Below are 22,584 nucleotides of genomic sequence, written 5' to 3' on the forward strand. Positions count from 1 at the left end.
GCTGCTCCTAAGGGAAGGACGAGCAGGGACTGCATCCCTTGCCCCTGAAAGCTGACTGGGCACAGGGGCCTGAGGCAGCCCGGTGCTGCTGAGCAACCCGACGCCATGTCGGAGAGAGGGGCAGACACTCCGCCAGCCCTGTCCATCCCCCATCAGAACCAGCCAGGAGCAAGTCCAGCAGTGTGTCCCTCCGGAGGCTGAACCCCACCAAGGTTAGGGGCTGGGGCCTGGGGGCGGCTGAGGAGGCTGCGGTGGGAGCAAGGGGGAAGGCAAGCTCTTTACTGTGTCCCATTACCATCTTCTGGGCTTTTCCATGCAGACGTATTCACATACACAGCACCAATTTTAATAGTTCTCTTTAAAGTTAACATTTAAGGGGCATCTGGGTGGCTCAGTCATAAAGTGTCTGCCTTAGGCTCAGGTCATGATCCCGGAGTCCTGGGATCGAGCCCCGTATCGGGCTCTCGGCTCGGCCGGAAGCCTGCTTCTCCCTCTCCCACTCTCCGGGCTTGTGTTCCTACTCTCGCTGTGTCTCTCTCTGTCAAATAAATAAATAAAAGCTTTTTAAAAAATTAATAAATAAGGGTAACATAAGATCCAGGACAGGAGAGAGACGAGGTAGAAGAAAAGGAAGAAATGAGCCAGAGCCAGAGCATAAGTACTCTGCCCCTATACTGCTCAGGCCCTCTCACGGGTGGGTGCTCGCCCCCTTTTAGGACATGAGCCCCCGGGGCCTGGCGTGTCCTCTGGGCCCCAGTGCTCCGGTGACCTGTCACCTCCACCCCAACTTCAAACCCGGTAACGGGGCACATCTCTACTAACTGAGCTGGCCCGGCTCTCCCGTGGCACAGGTTGAACAGAGCTGCTACCTCGAACAAGACTGACTGGGGCTGCATCCCCTGAGCAAAGAGCCCAGGCCAGCTCGGAAAGACAACAGACTATGACAGAAGCCACTGTCAGGCCCAGCTGAGAGCCCACTAGGAGCCTCCAGACCAAGGATCATTCCTGGCTGAGGGTCAAGAGCACCCACGCCAGAAGTCTATAAACCAATTAGGAGACTGCGTTGTGAAGGGGGCCGGCAGGAACACAAGAGACCTCAGGCTAGAAGGATGAAATTCCAAAAGAGGGCAAAAATCACATTTGGCTCAAAAGACCCAGGAGCATGATACTGAGACCTGGAAAGTCCCGATAGTTCACAGCAGCCTGTGGTTATGATGGGTAAGGGAAAGCTTCCCAGCGGAGTGACACCGGCCAAAAGCAGGAGGTCACCCCGAAAGACAGACTCCTGAACATGCCCTGGGACACAGGCCAGCTGAAGCACAGCCTACTTGGGCCAAATGCACGCGGTGAGTCATTCCCTCCCCTCCCCCTGCTGGGCCAGTCACTTCCCCTCTATAACGTGGGCTAACAGCAGCCCCACCCTCAAGATCCTGCAAAGACTGAGTATGTGTGGTCAGAGGACGGAGGACTAGGTAGCATCGCCATCACTTCCTCAAGGGCCTCCTGACAGCGGGAAGAGGCCCTCCAGACCCACAGGGTGTCCCGCAGCACTGAGCAGGGCTCGGAGGCGGGGCTCCTCAACACCCCGTTCAACAGCCTTTGCACATGGCTGCCCTTCCCCTGGAGAGCCCTCCCCTCCTCACCAAGGCTGCCTCAAAGCCGCACACCCACCCCTCAGCCCTTCCCTCCTCTGTCCGCCTGGACGGCAGCCCCCATCCCTAGGCACCAGCAGGGAAACAGTCATGCTTGTCCACTACGGACACCACCCCGCACTGGGCTGGAGGACCCTCCAGTTCTAGGTAAGCAGGGGAAGCTGGACTACCTGATCCGACACTCGGATTAGGATTTCCCGCTCCGGCGGGGCTCATTCCAGGTAGTGGAGAGGGACGAGCACTAGGGCAGTCACTCAGTGCCCAGAGGCTTCAAAGAATACATCCTCCCGCATGACCCAGCCGCCTTCCTGTCCCCCGTGCAGCCATTTCTCATTCACTTGTGGGTTTTCTCACCATGGTTACTTCCAAGAGATTCTGAAGTTCCTGTGGGCAGGGTCCACGGAACAAGAACTCACACATGCTGAACGCACTGCCATAAGCACGTAACGTGAACGCCCCACAGCAACCCAGGGTGCTGGGACTCTTGTAACCTGTACTTTCATGATGGGGAAACTGAGGCACCGAGCTTCTGCGTGGCAGAACTGGATCTCCCACACCTTTGACTCCCCGGCACTTAGAACAGTGCCCAGCGTGTGAGAGGCACTCAGTAAAGGTTTGTGAGTGGAATAAACAAATCAACAGAGAAGTGAGGCGTGCCTAAATGCCATTGGGAACATTTTAGCTACCAAGACCATGACTGCAGGTCCAGCAGGTGACTTTCAGTGAGGCGTTTCCCCTTTAAAGAAACTCGCCCAACTCAAGGACTTGTGACAGCCGTTACCAGCTGGAGTCACTCCTTGTGCTTAAGGGGGCAAGGGGCTCATTGTACAGGCAAAGCAGCGGCCTTCTGGCCACCCCCCTCCCTGCCTTCAACCGAATCGTCCAGCCCTGGGCCAAGCCATCGGCTGGCCGTGGGGCCTTGCCACCTCCTCGGAATCAGAATCGTTACTACGGCACTCTTCAAGCTACGGAATGTTTGGAATCGCGTTGCCAGGCAATGAGCCAGACCTGCTCACTCGCATTGAGAATCCCGTCCAGTAACAGCTGGGACAAAAAAGGACCCGCTCAGCAAGGCCTACTGACAACCAAGGATGTTTTTCCTGCCCTCTGCCCCGGCTCGGTATCAAAAGTGAGGAGAAATCAAGAAGAAATAATCACATTGAGCATCTGGGCTTACCTCTCTCTACCACCTACCACTCCCCAACCCACCCCCAAGCCCCCAAAAAGGGAAAAGAAGGCAATGATTAGGACTGCGATGATGAATACAGCTCCACGGATAATTCATCCTATTTCATGAGAAGCAATGACGAAGGAGAAATATTTTCTAATTAGCCTATTTTCCTTTTGCGAAACAGGGCCAGACACCTACACCGCCTCAGAAAGCCACTGGCAACCGTCGCTGCCCTCACGGCCGATACACCGTTCCGTGCATGCTCAGTGCTCTCCAGCTAGAGAGGGCCCTTGCTCCCGCCGCCAGCACCACCCCCACCTCGCCGTTAAAATAGGCCCCAGCGCTGGGCATCAAAAACCCAGACCCCAGCAACCCACGGCGGCAGGAGAGCGCGGACGGGCGAGGCAGAGAAAGAGCCGGAGCGCCCCCTGGTGGCCGCAGGGCTGCCCTTCCTGCACTGCGCCCGAAGGAAGGCGGAGCCGCTTGCTTCCACCTTCCAGCTCCCAAATGATCACCCGGTCCAACAAAGAACTCAGTTCAGGGGTAGATACTCATTTTCGTACAGCGGGAGCGAAGGAACGTGGGGCTGACGTGAATACCAGTAAGTACCAACTGAAGGAATTCTCAGGAAACTGGGCCCCAAGGAGCCGCACGTGCTGCCCGTGACGGTCTCTGCAGCTATGGGGACGATGACCCGGCTGTCGTGTACTCTGGCGCGTTGTGCAGGTGCTCTTCCGATGCACCAGCCCCCCTAAATCATCCCGCTGCGATGACGGAACAAGGCGGCTCCCAAAGGCACACCCAAGAGCAAATGCTCTCTGGGGTCCGTCATTTCGTCGGTTTCATTGGGCTTCCTCCTTCTCTTAAGTTCAATCCCCTGAGCTGAGCAGGAGGCAAGTGGTCAAAAAAATGAAAAAGGTCTAAAATAAAATCTGGTTCCTGGAAAACAGCCCCGCTGCCTCCTCCTGTCCTATCATGAAGTCTCTCGGCCCCGGCACTACTGACATGTGGGGCTGGGCTATCCCCCGCTGTGGGGCCGTCCTGTGCACGGTGGGATGTGAGCAGCACCCCAGCCACTACCCAGGTGAAGCCAGCAGCACCCCACCCCCATGGGACACCCAAAAATGTCTCCAGATGCTGCCCAATGTCCTCCAGGGGCTGAAAGTGCCCGCCACTGAGAACCACTGTCCTATCTGACCCTCGTTTCCACTCTTACAGCCTCACAGAAAGAGGGTACACGCTGACCTCCTCTCAACTAGGAGGAAACGTTAAGGAGTAAGAGCCAGGCAGAGGGAACTGTCTCGGCCTATGCAGCAGGGAGGGCGCCAGTGAAACAGGAAATCGGGTCTACCCGCTGGCAGCTCAACAAGGCCCAGGTACTGCCTTCGATGGTCGGCCAGCAATGTAACCTTCAAGCAAGGTTCACAACAATAACACATACGACATGCCAGGTGCTCTCCGCGACATGTTTTTCCGGTTTTTCTTACCAAGGTATGATTCACATGGAGTATCTTCAGGACTTGACCTGGGTTAGTTCACTGCATCCTCACAATCCTATTAGATGTGGACTATCATTCATCCCATTTTACAGATAAGAATACGGAGGCGCAGGCAGGCCCTAACGTGCCTGAGCGCCCACTGCTCAGCTGTAGAGGGAGACGGGTAAGAAGACAGCGATCGACCCGGTAGGAACATCGGCGTGGAAGACCCACAGCAAGGATAACCAGCCCCAGACTCACGATGCGCCATTACCTCAAACTAAGCATCCACATGGTCCTCACTGTTTCCCAAGGTCCGGAAACCTCTGAGGAAGAATAAGGAAAGCAAAGGAATTCTCCCCAGGGAAGACCCGTGTGTGAGCATGAACACACGAAAACAACTTTGCACACGATCACAGGTCTTCCGCGGGCTCTGAAGCTCTCCGCCGGCTCCCAGGGAAACATGCGACACCAAGATACTTTGGGCTCCGAGCCAGACACTGCACAGACCTCGTGAAGAATGCTATAAGCAGGTTAACACTTCATTTCCTTTCCAGGACTGGGAAACCGAGGTCAGAGCAGGTAAAGTACTTGCCCAAGGTCACAGAGCTCGTGTACGGCAACACGACGGTCTGCCTGAGCTCAGTGTTCTTTCCACCCCAAAAGGCGGCCTTCACAACTCAACTCAGCTGCAACCACCCACACCAGGATACTATGAAAACAAAGGACGCGTAAAGAATGTATACGTCTCAACAAGCAGCACTGGTGAGAGAAACTTGGCGGCAACCGTGCAGATAAGGACTGCTGGCCGCCCAGAATCCAAACCCAAAGGTAGCATTTGCCTTTCACAGAGGTTAACTCGCCCTTCCCAACTCTGTAAGACTTCCAAGCAGTCCGCAGGCGTCCGGGCACTCGTACAAACCCCACCCTGCCTCTCTCCAAACGGCCATGCCTCCTGCATCGGCCAACACCTGGCCTGGAGTAGGAAAACTACGGGCCAAATGTCAGCATCAGTAGGTTTATGCTTACTAGCTTCCCGAGCCAAAGGTCATGCAAAGTCAGCTCAACAGTCAAGACGTTTGCAAAGGAGGCCGTCCGTCCGCGCGGAGAGAAGGAGAGGCCTGCACGGACACAGCAACAAGCCCGAGCAGGCAAGACACGAGAAACTTCCCAACTTCGACGACTTGGCTCTTTCATGGTCGCAAAGGAGAACGTCGGGATGATGACCCCTTTCCCAGGACAGACGGTCAGAAATGCCAGAAATCCTGGAGGGCAGCCTCCTCCACTTTAAAGTTGGGGAAACTGAGGCATAGAGTGACCAAGGGACCCGCTGCTATCAGAGCCAGTGTCAGCACCAAGTTTTCAATCCCCAAGCTAGTGCTCCTTCTGCTAGCACCAGCTGCCTGCTCCCCGGTGTGGGGCACATAGAAGATCCACTCGCTCCCCTGCCCCCACGTGTAACTCACAGTCCTGGGCTTATGCCATAGACCAAGCCAGAGATGTAGCGGTGATCAGGGGACTGGCTTGCGGGTAATTCCTGCAGAACATTTTTTAAAGTTTTAGAAAATTTTTTAAAAATGTGTTTTGTTTTAAGTTTAAAAAAATGTTTTAACAGTTTCCAGGCTTTGGGGGGGACGCCCGGGTGGCTAAGTCGTTAAGCCTCTGCCTTTGGCTCAGGTCATGATCCCAGGGTCTTGGGATCGAGCCCCGCATCAGGCTCTCTGCTCAGCGGGAAGCCTGCTTCCCCGTCTCCCGCTCCCCGTGCTTGTGCTTGCTCACGCGCTTTCTCTCTCACACAAGTAAAAAAATAAAAACTTTAAAAATTAATAAATAAAAGTTTTCAGGCTTGTTAGAACTCGAATCAACACTGGATCGTTCCTTCACCCCCTCAACTAAAATTTCTTGAGCCACAACGCCATGGCAGGCAGGATTTTAGGCATTGGGTGCAGGCAGTGAATGAGCAGGCTAAGCACCCATCTTCCAGAAACTCACAACCTGTGGGGACACAGAAAACAGACCGTATGTTCAGGTCAGGAACGTTTCGAAAACCTGCAATCAGCAGACGTAGAGGAACAGAGTGGGTGGTGCCAGCAAGCTCTTTGGGATGTGTGGTCAGGGGAGGGAAGCTTCTTTAAGAAGGGACATCTCGGGGCACCTGGGTGGCTCAGTCGTTAAGCGTCTGCCTTCAGCTCAGGTCATGATCCCGGGGTCCTGGGATCAAGCCCCACATTGGGCTCCCTGCTCCGTGGGGAGCCTGTTTTTCCCTCTCTCATTCCCTCAGCTGTGTTCCTTCTCTCTCTGTGTCTCTCTGCCAAATAAATAAATGAAACCTTTAAAAAAAAAAAAAGAAAAAAAGATGGACATCTCTGCAGACCTAAATACTTCCCTCTGAGGGCCAATCATTCCTGAAGCGGGGCGGGGGGGGGGCTTCCAGAAACAGAGGAGGAGGAGAGGAAGGAAACCCCAGCTCCACCACATCTTGGCACTCAGACCTTCCACAGCCTCCCTCGGCCTGTTTCCTCCAACTAGAAAACAAGGCCAACACACCCACTTTGCAGGGATGCTGTGACAACTGAGCGATAACATGAGTACAGTCTGGGTCACAACAGGCGACACGATGGAGATAAGCATACTATTAATCTCCTCCAGGCACTCCTTGAAGGAAACTGGAATTGCTCCAGAGACAGGTCTGAACTCGTGAGTTGACCTGCTACCTGAAGATGGACGGGCCAAGGACCAGGATGGGAACATCAGGGACCAGGTCCACAATCCTAAGGGTCTCGGCTCTAACTACGGTTTACAGCTTAAACCCTTGGGGCTGCCGAATGGGCTCCAAACTGATCCCCCCCAAAGGTCTCCAGAAGTAAGTGTCTTTACTTTACATATGACATTTTACATATGAGGAACAGGGTCCCAGAGAGTCTGGAGGCAAAAAAAAAAAAAAGAGAGAGAGGAAGGGAAACTCAGCCAGGAAGCCCTGGAGCCAAGACCAGACCCCAGGGTGGCTGCACCGGGTTGCACCCCCCCTCAACATGAAACCGTCCTCCCCCTGCTCTCCTGCAGCACTCAGCATGCCCCTGCATGACGGGTGCAAGGGCTTGGGGCCTAGGGCACTGCCTGGGAGCTGCTGGCAGCTTGAAGGAGTAGGGACACCCATGTCAACTCAGGAGTCCCCAGCCTGTGCAGCCCAGGGAGGCCTTCAAGCGCCTTAGAAAAAGCAAGGGCCACCGGGGCCTCCAGGAAGGACTGGGAGGCAGGCTCCTGAGGACACTTGAGGTAGCAGAGAAGCCACAGGACCTGCCATAAGAGCAAGTGGCCATGGCCCCAGCACTCTGGCTTAAGACCCTCACCCCACTTCCCACTGCTCGATCCCACTGGGATCGGAACAGACAGAGGGCCCTCTCCAGCATCCTCGGCTCGACTCTCCCCTCTGCCCAGCCACGCTTCCACCGTCACCATCCACCGCCAAAACCCCTCACCCTGCACCCTCAGCTCTGCCGCACCAACCTGTCTTAATGACACACACCGAAACACCCCGCTCCGTGCCCCACCTTCCTAGCCCTTGCGATGTACCAGCAAAGTTCACGAGTCTGTCCATGTCACCGGTGTCTGTCCTCCCCTCTGGCCTGGCAGCTACCCGGGGCCGGCTGTTGGCTTCTTGCTGCCTAACACACTGGCCAAGGTAAGTACGGAGGGGTGGGGGGGGTTCTCGTCCCCAAGCCACACAACCAGCGCCAGGAGCATCAAGTAGCACTCTGTACCCCATTCCCATGTGGTCTCCACACCAGGAAGAACAGGGTTGGGAGGTTGGAGGGCTGAAGATCCCAAAACGAAGGATATAAGCAACCCATGTAATTGGGGTGTGGGGGGAGGTTACAAATGTTAAAGGCCTGGAGGGGACAGCCCCTCCAGGGAGCGCACAGCCACCCAGCCTCTGAGTGCCATTTTCCCGGCTCTCAAAGTAGCAGATGCATGAAAATGCTAGCAACTGGGCGCCTGGGTGGGTCACTCGGCTAACATCTGCCTTCTGCCCAGGTCATGATCTTGGGGTCTTGGGGTCAAGCCCCGCGTCAGGCAGCAGGGAGCCTGCTTCTCCCTCTGCCTGCCACTCCCCCTGCTTATGTGCGCTCTCAAATAAATAAATAAAATCTTTTTAAAAAAACTAAAAAAAAAAAAAAAAATGTTAGCGACTACGGAGGGTGGAGGATAAGGAAACCGGCAGCTGTCATCCTACTGGCAACACGGTCCCTCGGAACACGAGACAGCTGAGAACAAATCCATGAATATGGGACTCCCCGTTGGCCTGCTCGCCCCACACCCCAAGAATTTACCACAAAGGAACACGGAGCAGAAAAAAAATTTCCTCCAAGGCTGGCGCTGATTCTCATTTTTCCTTATAATGAGAGAAGACAGTGAGAAAACAATCGAACCGGGCTGGTGCATCCCCTCCCGCCAAATCCCCAGTAAACTGGACTATTACACAGCCGTTCGGCAGGAGGACCAGGGAGATGAAGAGGGGAAAGTGCTAGAAAACGATGCTAAGAAAGCAGAATGCAAATAAGCAGATTGGCTATTTAATAAATATAAATAAGCAGAGCGGCGCTATTCACACAACTTAAACCCCACTCTGACGCAGATACTCTTCTCGGCAAACGGGCGTTTGTGGCATCCTGGTGTCTGGATATGGAAACAGGCCGTGAGAGGTTTGAGACCCGGGGGAAGCCTGGGGAACTGGGCAGCCGGCCTTCAGCCTGCCCCTCCGGGCCGAGACGGCAACAGGCGGGCTGCAGACCCCCCCCGCCGCCGGACGGCCCTGCGCACCCCGAACGCAGACACACACACACCTGCCCGAATGGCAAGTGCCCAGAGGCAGAAGCACGGGTGATCTCCTGAGCGCCAACTGTCTTCACTACTTTGCTAAATCATTACTTCCTCCCAACAGGCTCTGCGTGGTCTTAACTACCAAAGGGCGTCGGAGAAAGAGTGGGAATGTGGGCCTGGCCACGCCAACCTCTCTTGGGCACTTCATGACAAGAACATACACCACAAAGCCCAGGACCACACCCTGTGCCACTTCAGAGGTCCCCAGGAGGGGAAGGTTGCCGGCAGAGGACCTGCCTGTCATCCCCGAGCACCGAGGATGACACAGCCCCACTCTAGTGCCACCACAGTGCCGGGCGGCCCCCGTACCCAGGACTGGGTGCAGCTGGGGAAGGCACCCGGCAGGGCATGAGGGAGGGTTCTCTGTGTCACAGAGAATTGGGGCCCCTCCGCCAGGCTCTGCAGGGTTTCTCAGAGTCACACATCTCCCGACTCAAAGCCCATGTGCTTCCCGTGCTGGGATAGGATTCTTCATCTGGAGTCGCACAGCTCTTGGGACACATTCTCGGGACTCCCCAAGACTGAATGAGCCCCCTAGCCCCCACCAGCCAAAATTCCCATGGGAAGCTCTAACCTTCAATGGGACTGTATTTGGAGATAGGACCTTTACGGAGGGAATTAAGGTTAAATGAGGTCCTGAGGGTGGGACCGCATTTCAGTAGGCCGGGGTCCTCATAAGCAGAGAAGACACACCAGGAATGCAGAAGCAGGCAGAAAAGGCCACCTGCAAGGCAGGGATAGCGGCCTCGCCAGGAACCAGCACCGAGGTCACCTGGACCTCCAGCCTCTGAAACTGCACGAGAGACTGTTGCTCAGGCCTCCCGGCCTGTGGTACTGTCACGGCCACCCCAGCTGACACCCTGGACCCCCAGACAGGCTCGCTCTTCTTATTTTTCTGGGATGTCACAGGGGCAGAGGCAGGACGAGGCGGACACACATCAAAGTCACCTTCCACCCCAAATTTCTAAGAACCCAGGTCTCTCATCCAGAGCACACACAGGTGGCACGGCACCACCAGCCCCTGCCCCAGGCAGCGCACCATCACGCCCACAAAGTCCACTAACACAGAGTATCAAGGGTCAAGATGTGGGTGTGGTGACACATCTGGAGATTCATGTGACAAACTCTGGGTAGGTCCCTACTTGCCAAAGATACCAAATAATAAAACTAGATGGACAATTCTGGAAGATGGTATATACGAGTGCAGACAAGACGAACAGCCAAAATCTCCACCATCAGCACTGTGGTCATCCGTTGCGTGCTGATGGCAGAGATTTTGGTGGAAGCAGGGGCCGCTGCTTCCTCGAGCCCAACGTGGCCCAGGAGGCCCCAGAGCCTCTGACAAAGCAGACATGGCGGTCCGCTGCAGGAGAGGGCGCCTCCCCAGGGAGCAAGAACCCCGCCTGGAAGCATGCCGCTGCGTAACTGCTGGGGCGCCCAAAGATTCCTGCACCCTGACAAGGGCGAGGCCTGGTGTGCGAGCCCGCAAGCTCGGGGGCGCTGTTCTTTACGAGACAAACCTAAGTAAGGCAAAACCCAGTGCTCTTTGGAGCAGAAACACCTGAGAGCCAGAAAAAAGTCTGGGATCTCTACACAAGGTGTAACCCACTCAGAGAGAGAGCACTGCAGATGCAGAAAGACGAGGCAGAAAGGATCAGGGACCCCCAACAAGAGGGCTGCTGGGTGTTCTCAATCCTTCTGGTTTCTCCCCAGAAAAAGGTCTGAGTTTAGCACTAGGATATCTCCAAGCCCCTCGTGCTGCTGCTCAGTCACTCGCCTCTCCTTCCAGCAATGGGGGGGGGGGGGGGCGGACAGAAGCTGGGCCAGGCAATGAAATCTAGGCTGACTCCATACTGGGTCCTCTCCAATGTCTTAATTTTCAGCTACCTGCCATTTCCGTCAACTGACAGTGGCTCTCCACTTACTATACTCGTGCAAAGTTCCCTTTTCCAGTAAAGGCATTCAGGTTTTCTTAAGTGCACCCACTTAAAAAAAAAAAAAAAAAAAAACGCATTGCAGGGTAAGAACTAATACAGCAGTAAATAAGTAACAGAACTGGGGCGCCTGGCTGGCTCAGTCAGTGAAGCTGCTATCTTCGGCTCAGGTCATGGTCCCAGAGTCCTGGGATAGAGTCCCATATCAGGCTCCTTGCTCAGCGGGGAGCCTGCTTCTCTCTCTGCCTCTGCCTGCCGTTCCCCCTGCTTGTGCTCTCTCTCTCTCTTTCTCTCTCTCGGACAAATAAATAAATAAATAAATAAAATCTTCAAAGAAATAGTAAGTAACAGAACTTTGGAAGCCAGCGACTTCTCCTACCCCGGGTGTCCCACATACGTCGATCTACAGACAACCACACGGCTGAACTCCAGCCGTGACGAACCACACACTTTCATTACAGACACAGACTGGTCATTCCCACAGCGCCCACCCTACAGAGTCTGGTCACTTCCTTCTTCATCCCCCACTCAGAGAATGCCGGCTAGCTCCCAAACTCCGCTCTTCCTTCCCTAGCAGTGAAAACCCTACTGGGGAGCAGGACAGGACTCTGCCTCCCTAGCAGCCAGGGGAGGCCATGGGGCTGATTCGGGCCATGCCGATGGGCTACTGTGTGCACCTCCTGGGACGGGGCCACCTGTTCTGTACCACCTGTTTGGGCCCACTCTACAGTTCAGTGAGGCCCATGGGCCTCTTCTCAAAAAATAGTTCAAAACACATAAAACACACCAGACTACAAAGGAAATGGATTCTATTGAAAAAGAACTATCAAAATGTAAAAAAATAAAAGTGATAGAGAAATACATAGAATTATTTATTATCGCATTGTTGTCCAGGAGAAACAACATTCTGAGATTTTGTTCATGTCATGGTTCTCACAGGCGCCTGTGACTTTCACAAAGCAAAATCACCCATTTTGCTAAACTGCTATGGTTTCTATGGTTTGCTTCTACCTTCATAACTGAAGGCAATGTACATTTCAGGCAAAAGCTAGAGAAAAAAGTTGTAATTTCTTTCCCTAAGAAAGTTCAGACCCTGAATTCTACCTAAGGAAATGGAGGAAGTCTCTCCTTTGCTCCTTCCTCTTTCTTGCTACCTGGGAGGAGAATGGGATGGCTGGAGCCACAACAGCCATTTTGGACCATGAGGCTAGATGGAAGGAGTCCCAGTGTCTGATGAACATAGAGACATACTCTTCCTTCCTCACAAAAAGGATTCCTCCAGAGCTACAAAGGAAATCCAACTAGCACAATTCCTCTGTAGCTGACAACCTTCCAGGATGCAAACCCCCAAACCTTAAACAACACAAGTTTCCCTCTGGCTCAGTGCTGCTCCATCTCTGCAGCCTGTCCTCTAGAGCGTGCACACACCCAAGCACCGGGTATTAGCTGTAGCTCAGGAAGCTTAGCTCCGAACACCACATTTCGATTCCACGACCAGGTACACACACACACCTGGCTCTACCCCGCATTGCATGAAGTCCGCAGTCACACAGGAGCAAGGGCAAAGGCACTCCACTGATGTGCAGGCCCAAGGCTCACCCAGTGTTGGTGGAGGACACTCAGAAAGTACTTACCAATTGTCATCGATTCTGGCACGGAGGCGGAAGGTAACAGGTTGCTCAGAGGGCTTCCCTGGCCGGGAGGACTGGCTTCCACACTGGGAGAAGGCAGACAGAAGGAAGTTACACTCGGCCACTCAAAATATACAACGTCACCATTCAAAAACCGAGCAGGTATAAGGGTACTCAGGTGCACCTGCTAAAAGCCCGGGAGGCAGCCCTCATCATGTGTGGATTCCCTACTTGCAAATGTGCCTTCTCGCCGAAGTCTGTGTGTGTCCCCGAGATCAATACTCAGTATTTGTCTAAAATAAACAGCAAAAAAGACTCCGCATCCTGGAGGGACCTGGTAACCCCAGTCCTCCCTGACTGTGTGCAAACTATGCAGAAACCTATAGGCCTTGTCACTGTCGGGGAGCAGAGCCCTGTCCATAACACCAAGCACGCTTCGGGGTCATCAGGGACTCCCACCCCGGAGCTAAGGCTGAAAATGCAGATGGGATCTATCCCTATTCACCCAAGTTTGTACCAAATTAAAAGCATAGAGAGAAAAACTGGAAGAGTAACGAGGCTCCCGGGGTATTGGGGAGATTTCGGTGTCCATCTGAGCTCTGCCACCCAACATCCAGGGACTTTGAGCAGCTGTTTCCCTTTGAGACACTTTTGTTTGAAAAGCAGGAAACCCATACAGGGCATACTACCATATGCCAGACTCAGCACTTCTCAAATACAGGAAGAGCTAAGTGGCTCAGACATTATATAATCAAATCGTGCCTTATTGTGATCAAATGCTAACATCAAGCATAATGGGAGAGGAGGCACCCAGGCATGGCCCCCAAAACCATAAAAGTAAAGGCGGAATGCAAATGAAGTTTGCTAAACACCGTCTCTCAGGTTCTGACGCCCTTGGCAACTTCACGTTCTATGATCTAAGCTAAACCTGGACATACACGTGAAGGCCTTGACCTTGCAACCCGGCAGGTGCACTCCGATCTTTAAAAGAGAATAAAACGCACAGTTGTGAACAAGACAACTCAATCCCAAAGGCAATCTGGCTCCAGAATACTGACCTGTACCGGGGGCCGGGCTCCGGGAGAACGTGGTCCTCCAGTCCTGTCCCGTTCTCCAGGCTTCCAAGGGGGGCATCTGTGCAGAGAGAGCAGTCGCAGAGAGAAAGTCAGCTGTCTGTTTTCATCTCATTCTCTCCGTGAGGCAAGGACACAGTGCAGACACTGCCTCATCTGCTAAATCAGTCGACTTAAAATGTTTCCTCACCTGCACAATGGATTTTAATCTGCTACTTGTTTCGTGGTTTTGGCCATCATCTCAGATGTGGCAGCAGTCACTGATACGAGGCCCCATCCTCCCACTTAACCTTTTTGACCTTGAGCCACCTGGAATTGTGCGTGAAGTCCATATTCAGAGCCAGCCTCAGAATCAGGGAATAATAATCAGCTTTCTGATGGACAAAACCGCTCTCACTGTAGTGGCCCACGACAGCCGCAAGGGGGCAGCACAGTCCAACCACTGACCATGTCTGCCTGCATCAAAACCAAGTGCCCTGCTGCTTTCTAGAAAGATGCCTCCCCACACTGAGGGGTGTGTGGGGAAGGCATTCAGAAGAAGGGAGCCCACAGATAATCTCTAGAGGCACTAAAGATCTTCATAAATGTATTAGCGGCTGTTCAGATCTCTTTCCGGAAAAAAGTGCAAAGCCACGGCCCTTAGGCTGGATGGTGACATGAAGGCCGGTGTCAGCCATGGTAACACGTGCCCTTTGGAGACACTCCCCGCTTCTCAAGGCCAACTGCAGAGCCAGGCCATGATGGGGGATGGGGCACACCACAGGGCCCACAGCTCCGAGGCCGCCTCCCTGCCATTCCTGTTTTCATCTGAGTTTCCTCCTCCTGCTTGAGATTCCCCAGTTCTTAAGGGACTCTACTCAGGGAACCCTGAAGAGAAAATGTCTCTTTGACACTGCTGTCCCCGTTAAGCTATTCCACTTGCTATTCTTTTTTTTTTTCTTTTTTTTAAAGAAGTTTGAGAGGAAAACAGCAAGTGTGTCCCCCTCGGCCTCCCCTGCCCTCCTCTGAGCATTGTGGTGAGTTTACAGGGCCAGGCTCTGCCTCCAGCGTTAAACCTAGCCTCTCTGTGACTCAGCTTCCTTGACTAGGGAAGGGCTAACACCAGCGGCTACCATACGACATCTTAATAATACCAACCGCATGATTAAACTCATGTTGTGACACAAGCATGCTTCAGCGGGAACACTCGGTGACTGCGAGCGCAACTCGCTCTGGAACGCCGCCCACCTACCACAGGCTCTCGCCCTCATCACACACACACACGCACGCACGCACACGCACACACACACACGCACACACACCACCTCACAGCCTTTTCTCTGATTCCCTTGTGAAGACATCTCTGGATCGCAGCTCAGAGGCCTCTGCCCCCTCGGCAAACCCAGCAAGGTCCTGGCCCCAGCTGCCAGCAGGTTGAAGAGGACAACGTCCCAAACACGCGCCTGTGGCTGGGACCTCAATCCTGAATCCTCATCCCACGGGGCTCGCTGCCTGCCTGGAAGCTCTACTGGGACGCCTGCAGGGCCCACCGCCTGGTCACGACTGTCCAGAGCGCTCCCGTCTGACACCCTCTCCACGGGGCCGTCACCTCCCCCCACCACAGAGCTCGAGGTGCCCCGTATCCGCCATTCCTTGTCCACAGTCGTGTCCACCACCACCCTAGTGCTGAGGCTCCATACCTTCTAGGCGTCTCCCACAGAGGGTCCCCGCAGTCCTGTCCCACCTGTTAATCCAACTCACAGCTGTCGGATTCCTCTCCCTGGAGCAAAAACGGGGACTCCAACATGCACAGCAGCACTCCATAGCTGGAGGAAAGGCCGCCATTACCCACCAGCATTTCAGATCCCAGGTCTACTCGGCCCCAGGGATGTCCCACCAGAACACACCCCCGTGAGCTGGGAGGCGGCAGTGGGCCTGACACACTGGGGCCACAGAGCAAGTGCTCACACAGGCTGTGTCACTCACCATCGAGGCGCCCTCTGAGGGGCGTGCTACTACCTTAATTTTACAGAGGTGGAGATGGCCCTGGAGGACTTGTGATCTGCCCAAGATCGCAAGCTAACATGCGAGGGTCTGAACCGCACTGTGCCCAGCGGCATAGCTGAGTCCTTCCCCACTTCACGGTCTCTCTCACAGCAGATCTGAGCTACGTGACTCTCCCTCTACGGGTCCTTGCACTCCCTGCCTTATTCCTTTGCCTACACTGCGTCTCCACCTGGACCACATTTTTTTCCAACTGCCAGATGTCCGCTCCCTTCGGCATGCCCCATCCCCATGGACTCTGCACACCCACCACTCACCCACTCGGCAAAGGATCCTTGAGCGCCTCACTGTGTGCCTAGCTCTGGCCTGGGTCAGGGTCACACTGGAACCAGGCAGACATGGACCTGCCCGTACAGATCTCAGAGAGTAGCAGGGGGACAGGACTTGCCAGGTGATTACACACCCACACACACGGTTACAAGCTGAGGTCAGGGCACAGGGGATACAGGACGTCTCCGGCAGTGTGAATGTGAGACCTGGCCTGCCAGAGGAGGGGACAGAGGAGCCCTTAATGAGCCACCACCACATGGGCTGCCTCCTGAAGGATGTGCGCAGGGGGCAGGAGAAGAGAGACTAGAAGTGGAAGCAGGCAGGCGTGGCTAGGGGCCTGGAGCTAAAGAGAAACGGGAGATCAGGCTGTGCACTGAGCTGGGGACTGGGGGGCCGCCATGAGGATTCTGGATTTTATCCTCACTGCGCTAGAAGGGTTCGGAGCAAGGGCATGACGCAATTTGATGTGTGCCCTAAGAAATCCCTCCAGTTGCTCTAAGAACAGCCAGGGTGGGGGCAGGAGCAGAAGCAGGGAGAGTTGTTGATGTGCCTTGGCCCCCCCTTGCCTGCAAAACTCCGGGGGGGGGGTCACCTCTGGATCCCCCCAGAGCCCAGCACGGTGCTGGCGCAGAGCAGGGCCACCCGCCAGTGGCGTACAGAAAACCATGAGCCCTGAGAGGCACAGGACCCACCTAAGGGGTGGGGACCACACAGCACACAGGCCGGGTGGGCACCACAGTCCCCTGACACCGCAGGCGGTTCCAGCACCCTCCAGGAGCCGCGAGCCCAGATCAACCACCTCAGAGTGGAGCAGCGCGGCCACAGAGCTGCCCCAACGTCACCAAGGAAGCCCGCTGGCCCCGCGGTGGGACACGGAGCTGAGGAGCGTTACACCTGGTGAGGGGACCCAAGGTTTCAAATGAACAAACACGCCCTCAGAAACGGACTCTGAATCTGCGGAAACCCAACACTAAGCCCAGGACCCTCGGGGAGGAGAGGAGCTGTAACGTTCTCATGCGTGCAGCGGGTAGAGGCGGGTGTCCTCCCACCTCCGGCGAGTGCTCGTGTGGAAAGAAACCTCGGGGGTGCGCTCCCCTGTGGCTTCAGAGAGATGACGGTGTACGTGCTCTGCTGTGTGCAGGTAACGGCCATGCCCAGAGGAGTGACTGAAGCGAACCCTCCACCCGGGTCTCGTGTGACCCTGATCGGTGTGATCCTTCTCCGAGCCTCGGACCCCAGAAACGCAGCTCCAAAGCCTGGCCCCCTTGTCCACAAAGCCTCCTCATCCAAGAAGCAGAAGAAGGATAATTTGTGTGTTGAGAGCCCCTTCCTCTGCCACGTTCTCCCTCCCAGATTTAGCTACCAAATCACTCCTCCTTCTCCACCACGGGCCTCCCTCCCGCTCCCGCTAAAAGCCCCCCAGGGCAGCGAAGCCATGGCCACCAGCACTTTCAAAGATGCTGGGAAGGTCTCCTAAGGGTAGAGCCCTCTGTGTGCAAAGCTGTCGTGAGACACAAATGGCTCCCGGGCTAGAGTGAGAGAGAATAAGCTGTTAACCTTGATCGAGTGCGAGGGTATCGCTCAGAAGGGACAGCAGCCAGAGATGAGCAAAAGAGCAGCAGTCTGAGAGAGACATGCTGACAGTGCACCCACAGCTGCCCAGGCAAAGGCCCCCCAAGGAAAAGGGGATCAGGCCAGGAGGGACTTGAAGCAACCTGGCCTTCCAATCAGGTAGCAGACTCCCCCGGCTCTGATTCTAGTATCTTCTGCAGCGCACACATCATTTGTCTTCCTATGCAACTCTTACCCACAGCGACTCTGCCCCCGAGGCTGTCACCAGCTTCCAGGACTCCTGGCAGCTTTGTTACTACAGTAAATTAAAAAGTTGGCAGACCGGCTCACACACAGCATCTCTGATGAGGATAATCAAGATACGCTGGGGCTCGGGGTCCCACGACAGTGACAAGATGAAGCCTCCAGGTCTGGAAGGGTGACAGGCAGAGGTGGGACCGCAGGAAAGCTGCCAGGAGGACGCCTTCCCGTGAGGACGCTGGAGGCCAGCCAGCAGCTCCTTTCCCTGAAGGAGAGCCCACAGAGGGAGGAAGAGCGCTGAGCTCCATAAGATTAAACCCAACAGAACAGCCCTCACCCCCAGGTCTGACAGTCGAGAGGAGCCCAGCTGAGAAAGGAAGGGGCCACTGGGAACAAAACCGAACACCAAGTGCAGGCACCTTGACACCCCAGCGACCGGTGGCCTCCTTGGTGGGGAGGGAGACAAGGCGAGTGGGGCCCTGGGTCAGCAGGTGGAAGTCATGTGGTCCCAGAGCTGGGTCAGGACCGTCTGCTCTCTGCAAGCCCCGCCTCTTCTCACGCACCCTGTCCGAGAGAGCAGTGCCCCTGATGGGCCCTGGCAAGGTAACCAAGCCCGCCCACTGGCCGTCTGGGCCACATGTGGTCCCCTGGGGAACACAGCAGCTGGCGCTGGCCTGGCCTGCAGACACCAGCTCAAGCCACCAGCCCAGCCCCCCCAGGGGACATCAGTGGAGACCCAGGAAGAATTTCCTGCTAGTACGGGAGGGCCATCCAGCAGAGGCCAAATGGGGGGGGGGGGGTCAAGAGTGGCAAGAAAGAGCAAAGCCTCTCAAAGGAAAGAGGAGATGGGGCAGACCCCCTAAGGAAGAGTGGGGCGCACAACAGGGTAGACACGGGAGCACCCTCTGTTCCGACCACCAGCTCCCGGTCCACAGACGCCCCACAGCAGGGGTCCCACCACTGCCGCAGGGCTGACAGCAGGCTTCACAGGGCCTTAGCCTGGCACCTGGCCCCATGCCAGCCTGGGGAGCCTTCTGCCCTTCCTCCCAGGCTGTGGTTGAGAGAGGATGCCTTGGTCCGAATGGGCCACCTTCCAGGCTGGGGCTCACTCCACGGGCTTGCTACATGCCAGCTGCCATCACCACCAGCAGCCGCACCTTCCAGAGAGATGTGCCCAGCAGACGGAGTCACGTCGCCCTGCACGCTCAGGAGCCCCAGCGTCCGTGGAGGACACTGCCACTCGGGAGAGGTCACCCGCCCTGCTCAGCTCCTGCGGCTCCTGGGGCGGGGCTATCTGAGCGCCACTCGAGAGGGCTGCTGGTCAGCGGCCCACCTGCTCTGCACTCTAGCAATCTGAGCGAGTTTCCGTCCCCTGCCTGGGACAAAAACAACAGTCCATCAACAGAGAGTCTGGTGATCAGACTGTCAACAGCTTCCTGAGCCGTCCAGAAACCGTGATGGTTTCTTAAACCTGGCCCTGGGAGGGGGAGGCGGTGCCTGTGTAGGGGTGGGGGGCCGGGGGCCGTGGGCCAGGGACAGCCACCAGCACTGCACCGTGCCACTCACCGCACTGGCTGCACTGCACACTCGCCCTCTGGGCACACCGGGCTCATCCACACACACGTTCCTCCCCACCTCCACCACTCCCCGCGACCTGCTCTAGCTCAAGGAAAAAAACGACAAACCACACGAGAGCACGTTCAACCAAACGGAAGGCGCTGGAAACGCTTACCACCCCACCGGCAGGTTCTAAGCAGGCTGCTCTCTGACCCTCCAGCACTTTGCTACAAAGGGTACAGGGGCCTTCCGAGCTATGAGTTCTGTTAACTTTCTCCCTAAGAGGCAAAATTAATGGTTACCATTTGTGGTCAGCTTGTACGTGCCCAGTTCCCCAAAACCTACTGGTAAGGAAAACAAATAGGCTCAGGGGCTCCTTCGTGACTTGTCAGCTGGTTTGGCCCAATCCTCCCTCGGGAGGGAGCAACTCAAACACTCAGGGTCAGCAAGAAGAGAAGCCAAACCCTCAGTCCTGCCCTGAGCCCCGTGCCTCTTTGCTCCCTCCTGTCTGCAGAGGGAACCCAGACACTCCAGCCAAAGCACATGAATGGAGGGAGGGAGGAATCAGGAAGCACCCACCTGCCGGGCTGTAGGAGCCCACTCCGCTGACCGGGAAGAGGACATCGGCATCGCCGTGGAGCACCTGCAGGGGAGCCCAGCTGTGCATCTGGGAGAGGTGGGTGTCTGCATCCAGAGGCCTAAGATGAGAGAATACAGCTGCGTGACAGACAGAAGAGCCTCCGAGGGCTCAGACCACCACAAGCATCTGCCAGGCCTCCCTTAAGTTCCCTCTTGGGAACCAACCAGACCGTGACGGGACTGAAGACGGGAGGCCCAGGCTGGGAGCGGGAGCGTGCGGTCCAGATCCGACAGCGTGCCTTCATTCCTCCAGCCAGAGTTCGCTGAGCACCTACTACGGACCAGGCTCTGTGCTCACATATATCCTGTGCTGCCCAAACAGCCAGCAAATAAATGGGGTTTATCCTGCCCTTGGGAGCTTACAGTCTGGTGGGGGACCCGGACGTGAATCACACAATTCTGCAAGACGTAAGACAGCAGTTCAGAGTCGCGGAGCTGGTCAGGAAGGCCACAGGTTAGAGGTGAGAGCTGAAGGTGAGGGCACAGGGTGAGATGAGGGAAGAGGAGGATGGACAAGGGGGATGCTTGGTGAGGGGACAGCAGGTGCCAAGTTCTGAAGCAGGAGAAAGCACGGCGTCCCCAGCTCTGAAATGATGTCAGCCATGTGACCTGGGGTTAGTGTCCCATCATCTCGCTGGTTCTCAAAACCTCGTCAGTAAAACAGCAGAATCAGACCATATCGTGTCTGGTTCCCTTCCAAGAAAGGGGATCCGGTTAACCATTACCCTGGCTCATATGACCTGTTACATCATCACCTTATCCACGAAGGACAAAGGCAACCTAGACTATCTTTGTCACGCTAGCTGCTTCAGCTCAGTGTGTTTGGGAAGGATTTGCCCACTGTATCGTTTGCCGATAGACGACGAGGAACCATTAATAAATACAAGGCTGTAGTTGCAGGGGACATTAAAGTTTATAGAATCACTCCGCAACTCAGCTGTAAAAAGTCCAAAGCAGATCATAGTCCTACCTAGTTAACAGGGGAAGGACAGGAGGGAGGTGAAGGAGGGAAGGGGGGAAGGGAGGGGAGGGAAACGGGAGACGCAAGGTGTAGGAGGTTACGGGACTTGTCCAAGTTCAGCATCCTGGATGGGACCAAGGCTTCAGGGTCTGAGACCATGCCTTCCAAATCCGATTACAGTGGGCTTCGTGGCTGCTGCTCACCATGTGGCATGGTGCGTGTCGTGTTTCTTTTGGTTTAGAGCAGGGATCAACACAACTGTTTTCATAAAGGACCAGACAGGAAAGAGTGTAGGCTTCCGGGCCACAAGTACTCTTCTCCATAGTTGTTGTTGACAGCCCTTTGAAGAGTAACCACCATTCTTAGCTTGGGGGAGGATCTGGCCTGGAGGCTATTTTGTCAGGGCCTTCCAGAGGCCACTTCGAGATCTTCCTGTCAGCCCTCTCTAGCCTCTGGTCAGACGTGAGCAAGAAACGGGAAATAACCCTGACAGACCTGGGCAGAATCCGTCCATGAATCCTACAGGTCACTCCCCAGTGAGCCCCTTGGGAGAAGGCAGCAAAACCACCCATCCTTGCAGGGGCCACTACGCAGGCTCCAGGCAGATGGGATTTTCCACCCTTTGTTCTGAGGGGAAATTTTGCCACGTTCCAGAAACACAGGCAGGGCTCAGGTCAAGCCAGGCCCTGTCAGCTGAGGTTTGAGAACCCAAGCAAAAGTGACCGAGGCCACCCCCAAAATGATTTACACTGAAGTGATTCCTAAGGCAAAGACCAATTCCGAGCAGGGTGCCACAGTCGGCTTAGTGATAACAGGTGTTGCTTTTCATTAGGAAAAAGAGATGCTTATTTTAAAACCCAGAAAATGCCAAAAAGAGGAGAGGGGCGGGGACTACACCAAAAACCACACTACCCAAACCAAAACTGACTTAGACACTCTGTCCTTAGCACTTCCCTCTTTTTTTTTTTTTTTTTAGATTTTATTTATTTATTTGTCAGAGCCAACGAGCACAAGCAGAGAGAACAGCAGGCAGAGGGAGAGGCAGGCTCCCCGCTGAGCAAGAAGCCAGTGTGGGACTCGATCCCAGAACTCTGGGTCATGACCTGAGGTGAAGGCAGACGCTTTATGGGCTGAGCCACCCAGGCGACCCCATATGTTTCTTTAGGAGGTCCTAATGAAACTCAATGAAGGATTTATCATTGGCTTTTGTCATTCAATATTCATTCCTAAACTGGTCTTCACACTACTGAGATACTCTAGAAGGTCACTACAAATGTTCAAGACTCCGCAGGGTCATGGGGAACTGATGAATCACTACAGTATACACCCAACACTAATAGACCACTCTGGTACCTATACTGGGATTAAAATTAAGAACTTGGGATGCCTGGGGGACTCAGTTGGTGAAGTGTCTGCCTTTGGCTCAGGCCTGAGGCCTCAGCGTCTGCCTGATCCCAGGGTCCTGGGATCGAGTCCTGCCTC

General features: G+C 55.1%; 1 protein-coding gene across 3 annotated transcripts in view; it reads right to left on the reverse strand.

Moving 5' to 3' along the window:
* Nucleotides 1-22,584, reverse strand: part of LOC111156281 (sorting nexin 29) — a 475,698-nt gene that overhangs the window by 379,256 nt on the left and 73,858 nt on the right. For all 3 annotated transcript variants that reach the window (XM_022517058.1, XM_022517057.1, XM_022517059.1), the window contains 3 exons: nt 20,082-20,200; nt 13,806-13,881; nt 12,751-12,833 (listed from right to left, as the gene is read on the reverse strand). In XM_022517058.1, coding sequence (XP_022372766.1) covers nt 12,751-12,833; nt 13,806-13,881; nt 20,082-20,200 — 278 coding nt within the window. The remainder of the gene's footprint in view (nt 1-12,750; nt 12,834-13,805; nt 13,882-20,081; nt 20,201-22,584) is intronic.

This window comes from Enhydra lutris, unplaced genomic scaffold (genome assembly GCF_002288905.1).
Source record: "Enhydra lutris kenyoni isolate GAN:26980312 unplaced genomic scaffold, ASM228890v2 scaffoldscaffold45, whole genome shotgun sequence".
In the NCBI taxonomy this organism is placed as follows: domain Eukaryota; kingdom Metazoa; phylum Chordata; class Mammalia; order Carnivora; family Mustelidae; genus Enhydra; species Enhydra lutris.